General features: G+C 47.7%; 1 protein-coding gene across 1 annotated transcript; it reads left to right on the forward strand.

The window, feature by feature from the left end:
- The first annotated feature begins 2684 nt into the window (after window positions 1-2684).
- Window positions 2685-7717, forward strand: PDP1 (pyruvate dehydrogenase phosphatase catalytic subunit 1). Its single transcript, XM_075705553.1, has 2 exons — window positions 2685-2745; window positions 6022-7717. The coding sequence occupies exons 1-2, from the start codon at window positions 2685-2687 to the stop codon at window positions 7671-7673; spliced, it is 1713 nt and encodes a 570-aa protein (XP_075561668.1). The 3' UTR covers window positions 7674-7717.
- The last annotated feature ends 298 nt before the right edge of the window (window positions 7718-8015 follow it).

An 8015-nucleotide genomic window follows, 5' to 3' on the forward strand; every position in this document is an offset into this window, starting at 1 on the left:
CATTTCTGTGTATCTACTCACCCAACTATCACTCAAATACACCCCGGCACAGGTCTGTCTTCCCACAGCCTTTTATGTTCTGATGAATAAGAGGGTGCCGTAATTGTGCCATCTTACGTAGTCTTTGAGAACAATTCTCAACTTGGGTGCTTTATAGTCACTCTTGCTGCAAGTAGAAAATTATGTAAATTGTTGTTACAGCACGCTCTGCCAATCTATTTCTAACCATGTGCTGCCATTAAAAAGCAATGTAAATTATTCATCTTCCATGCTGTTTAATGAAGTCTTTAATGTACAATGGTGTTTGTCAGGTGCTTTTTTTTTATTTTATTCTAAAATAAGCCTCAAAGAGAAGATGATGGTGTACCATTCTGGATAAACAAATAAATGTCACAAAAGTCACCCAGAACACCGATAAATGAACATTTTAATATTCGGTGCTTTCAACTGCTACTGTGGAAGACTTGTATTTTTAAGGATGGCATCATTTTATCTTTCTAGCTGGTTTTTACATGGAGGATCACAGGGCAGTACTTTCCACTCTCTCATATCCCAGGTAGACCTCTTGAGTCTTTCTCGGCACTAAGTGCAGATTTTCCTTTGTTTCCTCTACTGATTTCAGTATACAGCTGTAAAAACGATAAAGATGATAAAGATGCGAGTATAGTCAAGATCTATGTTTTGTTACAGCCGCTAAAGGAATGCTAACTGCAACACTAAGCAGGCCAGACGAACATCTGCTGCCAACACCACACAGCAGAGTGGGCATCCCGGTCACCCTGAAAATAGAAAGGCATTAGAGCGCGTGCATCTGTGAACAGAGAATGAGATGATAAAGGAAATCCAAACGTTGTCAAATTTATGTACTTTCTGTATTCAAAAATTTACATGAAGAAAAAGGCTGGATTAGAGTATCTCAAAAGCATATGCAAAAGTGAATGTCGCCCTAGAGATGTGCAACAGGGACAGGATCGCATGTAACAGAGGGGAGAGAAAGGAAGGAGGGGAGGCTGCTGCTCTTCTGGGGAAGGACTGTTCCTTCTTGGTAGCCATTGCCCTCAAGCCATTCCTTGCTGGCAGTGGCAGCAGCAAATGTGGCTTTCTCAGAAGCACAGGGCAGAGAGGTCCCTGGTTGTTTGCTCTCCATGGCAGCCCGCTTTGCCTGGAGTGATTCTGGTGCAGACAAAACACCATCGAGCAAATGAAGACCAGAAAAACCAAATGTTGCAGTACAGGCTTCAGCGGCCTCTTGCAGCGTTGCCGTGCTTTGCCTGTTACAGGCACTTCATGAAGCTTTCAAGGGACACCCCTCCCCCATTTCCCACTCCTTAATTCAGTGTAAAAAGTCAATACGCCCTTACAGGACTTTTTTAGACCTTTTCCCACGTTCAGTCTCCCTAACAGGCAGGAGTTACATGACTCCGTCTCCTGAAGGAAGAAGCGCGGGGGGCAGGTTGCTGCAAGGGTGACTGCGTAGCGCGGCCACGCTTGCAGGCCAACGGGACGAGGCACCACGGCGTTCCCTTCCGTCCCTCGACTTCGTGCCAGGCGCCAGCAGGAGGCCGGGGACAGCGCCTGGCCGCTTTTTATCGGCAGATCACGGGTAATCAATCACCTGTAACAGTCGCGCAGCGTTCCGGGAGGAGCTGCCAGCCGCAGGCACGGCAGCCCTCACCTCTGCCTCAGTCCCCCGGGGTGAGGCGGCGGCGGCGGCGGTGCCGCAGGGCCGGCGGTTCCCTCACGGAGGGGCAGCTTCGGCCCGCTCCCGCGGCGATGCGGCGGCGGGAGGACCGAGGGCCGGCAGAGGGAGGACCGAGGGGCGGCGGGGCCCTGCGCTCCCCCCTCACAGACCCCGGGGGGGGGGATGGGTGGGTGGGCGCCGCCACCGCGTTCGCGCCTTCCCGCCCCTGCGCGATGCGCGCGCACACAGCGCCCCCCCCTCCTTCCCCGCTCCCCCGCGCGCGCCCGCCGCCGCCGCGCCTCCGCGTCACGTGCCCTCCTTGCCCTCCCCGGCAGCCAATGGGCGGCGCGCGGCGGCCGCAGGGCCTTTATAAGGCGCCGCGCAGCGCGGCGGCCGCGGGCGTGAGGCGGCGGCTGTGGGCGCTCCGGTAGCGGCGGGTGCGTGTGGGCGTCTGGGGCCGCTCGGTCCCTCCGGTCGCCTTCCCCCCCCCAACCCCGTTCCGCCCGGGGAGCCGGGCTGAGCCGTCCGGGAAGGGGCCAGGTCTGTGCCCGGGGCGGGCGGGCGGGCGGGCGGAGGTTGTGGCGGAGGCGGGCGGGTGTCTGGGGAGGGGCGGCCATGGCGGGGCCTGAGGGGGTAGCGGTCTCCTCCGCGGCGGCGCCCGGCGGGGAAGGGGGGGCGGCCCTGCCCGCGGCGAGCGGGAGCGGCGCCTCGCCTCCGCCGGAAGGGAGAGCGGGACCGGCGGGGGGGCTCGGGGACCGGCGGGTGTGGGCGCGGGCTGCCCGGCTCTCCGCGGGCCGCTCCGGGTGCTCCGCTGCGGGGCTGGCTCGCTCTCATCGCCGGGCGGGCGGCGGCGGCTCCGGGCGCCCGCAGAAGGGCTGCGTGCGTGTGTGAGTGTCGCCTCCTCTCTGTCGTGGCCCCTCCGTGTCGGAGCTCTCCGTCCTCTCTAACAAACTCTCTGCCTTGCTTCTCCCCCGCCCTCCCCCCCCGGGCTTCTGCTTTGTGGATGTTGGCGGCTTCTTGTTGTGACAGGAGAATGTGTGTGTGTCCTGGGCCCAGGCGGATCGGTATGTATCTCGCACGGGGCTCGCTGGAGCTCGGGGGTCGGACGGGACCCGGGGAAGGGGCTGCCAGGCTGGGCTGTGTCCGAGGGCTGAGACCTGGCCGGAGGGAAGGATTAACGGGTCTGCCTGTGCTGAATGTTTCTTGTTCCTCCTCCCCCCGCCCCGTCCTCTCCAACAGGCCAATTCATTCAGGTCTGTCTGAAAGGCAGCCGGGGTAAGTGTTTTTACCTGAAGCCATGGGTGTCTTTGGCACAGTTAAGGCAGGTGTTTTGGAGGAACCTGTCTATGCAGCGTCAGTTGGCCTTAATAATACAGTTATAATAAGCCTTTATTAACGGAGGGGGTAATATTTTTTCCATTTTGTCAGTGTAGTGCTATAAAACCCATAAATTGTCCATTTGACTCGGTTTTGGCCCTGTTATTTGTAGCCTGAAAAGTAGCATTTGTACCCTGTTCTGGGCTTGGAGAGGTATTTAATACTGGCTTGATTCTAATCTCTTGACAAATTGGATTGGATTGTAAAATTTCTACTTAACCTCTTTTCCTTCTCTGCCGTTTCTTGATCAACCGTAATGAACTTGGGATCTTAAGTAATTATTTAAGGGCTAGCTGGAGTGTCTCGTTATATTTGGGGCATCCACATTGTGGGGATAAATGGGAGAGACTTAGGATGATTTCACATTAGGTTGGCAGACTTGGACTTTCTCCTTTACTTAATCAGCTAGGATTTATTAAATCTGGTATGTGAAACAGACTGATATCTTAAGCTGACATGGATCTGCTGTAAATTATACAGGCCATGGAAAATTTCAGGCTAACTTCTTACTACTTCCTCTTGGATTTCATGTAATATTTGATACACTAATGATTAAAAATCAGCAAAATATCCCCTGGTGGCACTGCAGAGCCACTATACCAGCAGTACATTTGTATTTTTGCTTCATCATGGATCAACAGCAAAATTGCCAAAACAGTTGTTGTGGTACCACATATGGGCCAGCACTGAACACAAATGCTTCACAGTCAGGAGAACTTGATTCAGTCAGTCTAACGAGGGACCAGCACTGAATCTGAGGTGCTGCTGTAGACCCCGTGCATCTGTAGAACCTTGAGGTTCCTGTTCTGTAAGCAAAATGTTTGCTTTTAAATGTCATGTGAAGAAATATATAAAACTTACTAAAATAGCTCCCTTTTCTAATTATAAGGCAGCGAATAGATTTTTCAAATCTATATTTGGAGTTACAGTTTACTTCTGTCATGCTGTATGCACGTGAAGCCTGGGCTGGAGAAGTAGACTTCCTGGGAAGCAAATGGCTAACATAAATTTAGTATGCATCTGGAACTTGAAGCAAATACACTGCTGCTGAGTGTCTGTACAGCTGGCAGTGGTCCACAGAGCTCTTGCTTGGTAGCTGAACAACAGAAAACTGGCCAGTTCAGTCTTCATAGCTGTCAGTGGGAGACAATGGACAGGAATTTTTGTCAGTGTAGGTCAAGACTGACAGTCGCTCATTCATGGGGAATGAAGATGTGATGCTAGGAAGCCAGTGGAGTGGTAGAAACATGAATTCTACTTTGCTTTCAGCTCTTTGTATTTTGTAATAGAGAACAGGCTCCACTCCTGGTTACTTAAGGAGAACAAGCAAGCTTGGAGGGAAGAATGTGACTTGCTTCCTTCTCTTGCAACACAAAGAATGGGGTGAAGCTTCATATATTTCCAGACACATATCAGCTGATCTGGGTGATTGGAATCCTGTGGCAGAATCTATGGAAAGCTTTCAGAACAGAGTGATCACAGAACATGACTCCTCCTGTGTTGCATGATCCTTTGAATACTGGGGCTTACTGCATATTTTATAGGGGCTGTGCCTCATCTGAAATAATGGTATGCCTGCTTGGCTAAAAAAATTATTCAGTTTAGTAACTGAAGCACCTTGCACAACACAGCAGTACCCAGTTTTTCAGGGGAACAATTAAATCTGAGATACAGTGGTGTTGACAGACTTGTGCTTATGACTACAGTAAACTTTGTATATGATAATTTTTAATGGCCTTTTCTAGGAAGAAGCTTTTATGATGAAACTTGATCATAAAAGATGGAAAGAGAAAATTGAGTTCCCCTTAACTGTGTGCACTTCACACAAGGCTACAGTTCAAGTTTTTTTCTCACTATAGAACTGTTTTCTCAAGTACAACAGTGTAAAAGACTTCCTGGTAGTGAGGCATAGTGAATAAGGGGTTTAAGAGGCACTCACACTAATGTTGTGGTTGGGTATGTAAATGGGCACAAGGAAGGGTATGTTAGAATAAACTTTCTTCAGAGGAATGAAATATTATAAGGAAAGGGGTTTTTTAGATCTGGCAAAAAAATAGTAGAATACTTGGATAATACTAAACTTAATAGTTTATCTTAACACTGAACTAGCTTTAGACTATTTTGCAGGACTCTATTCTAGTCATGGAAGCAAACGCAGCTTGCATGTAGTCTTTCAATTGAGCAGCTTTTTAAAGCAATTTATAAACCGAAAATTTACTGGGGTAGATAAGCTGTTGGTAGGAGGAATACATCTGCTTTCTACCTCTTGTGTTTTTATGTGATAAGCTAGACAACTGCTGCATAGACTGCTGTGACTATTTTGTATGTGTACACCATGATGTCACACAAGTTTGAAGCTTTGCATGTGGAAGGGGGGAGAAGAAACAAAACCTGCTACTGATTTGTGATTGCTGTCTATGACCTACTGCCTGCTTTTATTGTCTAAACTGTCTTCATCTTAAACCCAGTTGTATGTCATCTCAAAGGCATTGTTTCTTGAATCTTACTGTTAGATGCTTTATCTCTTCTTCAGCTTTATAGAAAGACAGAGTTTTCCTCCCTGTGTGCCACATCTGGCTCTGTCAGTGGGCAATCAGCAGGAAAACAAATCTCCATAAAACTCTTGTAGAAGGTGGCATTACTGTAGAGTGCTCCATGCTAACTGTTGTCTTAAGTCCTGTTTGAAGCTGCATTTTTCTGTCTGGATGATGTTTTCACTTCCTGCTTGCTATCTGAGTGGGTATAAGAGCTAAAATATCTTAAGTGTGGTATAGCTTTTCTGTTATAGCCCAATATAGTGTCTATAAACAAGAACCTTGTAATGCCTTTTCTTTCTGAAGACATGTGAAGCTATGAACTGCATGCAATAAGCAACTTTGTTAGGGGCTGTAAATGTCTTAACACAGTTCTGGGAAAAATCTGTTAGCTGTACCCCTAAGCATAGTTGTTCTCTTGTCTTTCAGCAATTCCAGTCCGAAGCTCCAGGCTACCATTGTTGTCTGATGCCATGCCAGCACCAGCTCATCTGTTTCCATTGATTCGTAACTGTGAGATTAGCAGAATATGCAGTACTGTATGTTACTGCCACCATAAACATCTGTGTTGTTTATCATCTCATTTTGCTCATCGTCACTTCAGATATGCACCTCAGAAGAAATTTGCAGCACTTTATAGGCCAAAAGAGAACTTCAATCACTTTATTCATGCAAGGGATTATGCTTCTACGCCACAGAGATTTTACCTCACTCCTCCACAGGTCAACAGCATTCTGAAGGCAAATGAATACAGTTTCAAAGTCCCAGAATTTGATGGTAAAAATGTAAGTTCTGTCCTTGGCTTTGATAGCAATCAGTTGCCTGCTAATGCTCCAATAGAAGACCGGAGGAGTGCTGCCACTTGCTTACAGACAAGAGGAATGCTTCTGGGTGTGTTTGATGGCCATGCAGGTTGTGCTTGTGCTCAAGCTGTCAGTGAAAGACTGTTTTACTACATTGCTGTCTCTTTGTTACCTCATGAGACTTTACTTGAAATAGAAAATGCTGTGGAAAGTGGCAGAGCTCTGTTGCCCATTTTACAGTGGCACAAGCATCCCAATGATTATTTTAGCAAAGAAGCTTCCAAGCTTTACTTCAATAGTCTAAGAACTTACTGGCAGGAGCTCATTGATCTCAACAGTGGAGAGACTACTGATGTGAAAGAAGCTTTAATTAATGCTTTTAAGAGGCTTGATAATGATATTTCTTTGGAGGCTCAAGTAGGAGATCCAAATTCTTTTCTGAACTACCTAGTACTGCGAGTAGCATTTTCTGGTGCAACTGCCTGTGTGGCCCATGTGGATGGTGTTGACTTGCATGTTGCAAACACAGGTGACAGCAGGGCAATGCTTGGGGTTCAGGAAGAGGATGGATCTTGGTCTGCAGTTAATCTGTCCTATGACCACAATGCACAAAATGAACGTGAAGTGGAACGTGTGAAAATGGAGCATCCAAAGTCTGAAGAGAAAAGTCTCGTGAAACAAGACCGTCTCTTAGGTCTCCTGATGCCTTTCAGAGCTTTCGGTGATGTGAAGTTTAAATGGAGTATTGAACTACAGAAGAGAGTAGTAGAATCAGGCCCAGATCAGCTGAATGACAACGAATATACAAAGTTTATTCCTCCAAACTATCACACTCCCCCATACCTCACAGCTGAGCCAGAAGTCATACATCACAAATTACGGCCGCAGGATAAGTTCCTGGTTTTGGCCACAGATGGGCTGTGGGAGACGATGCACAGGCAAGATGTGGCTAGAATTGTAGGGGAGTACCTCACTGGTGTTCACCATCAACAGCCAATAGCTGTTGGTGGCTATAAGGTAACTTTGGGACAGATGCATGGTCTCTTAACAGAAAGGAGAGCAAGAATCTCTTCAGTATTTGAAGATCAGAATGCAGCGACTCACCTGATACGTCATGCAGTGGGTAACAATGAGTTTGGCACTGTGGATCATGAGCGACTGTCCAAGATGCTTAGTCTTCCAGAAGAGCTGGCTCGAATGTATAGAGATGACATTACAATTATTGTGGTGCAGTTCAACTCACATGTTATAGGTGCATGTCAAAATGAGGAACTGTGAATTTAATGTAGTGAGCTAGTTACCAAAGTTGTAACAATGGCCAGTATGAGCAGCAAATAAAAAACAACCACCCAACAGTAAAACCCAAAAAACCCCTCAGCAAACAAACTGGTTGCTTGCTAGATTCAGCGTATCTATTGTTCCTGCCTTCCCCCAGAGCTCTAAATACATGGGAAGTGCCATTGACCATTGAAGAGGATGTCACCGCTTGGGAAAAGAAGTTTTTGTAATAACTTTGCACTATTGATTTCATGAATGCTGCTAGAACAATGTCTTGAATTTGGCAGACTTGGATGGGGGAGGGAAGGAGGAGGAAGAAGAATTAACTATCAAAGTTCTGGC

This window comes from Pelecanus crispus, chromosome 2, assembly GCF_030463565.1.
Source record: "Pelecanus crispus isolate bPelCri1 chromosome 2, bPelCri1.pri, whole genome shotgun sequence".
Lineage (NCBI taxonomy): Eukaryota > Metazoa > Chordata > Aves > Pelecaniformes > Pelecanidae > Pelecanus > Pelecanus crispus.

Bases quoted from the DNA above. Each gene is read 5' to 3' on its own strand.
- PDP1 (XM_075705553.1), top strand. From the start codon at position 2,685: ATGTTGGCGGCTTCTTGTTGTGACAGGAGAATGTGTGTGTGTCCTGGG. The intron at 2,746-6,021 runs GTATGTATCTCG...CTTGTCTTTCAG, and splicing joins TCCTGGGCCCAGGCGGATCG to CAATTCCAGTCCGAAGCTCC.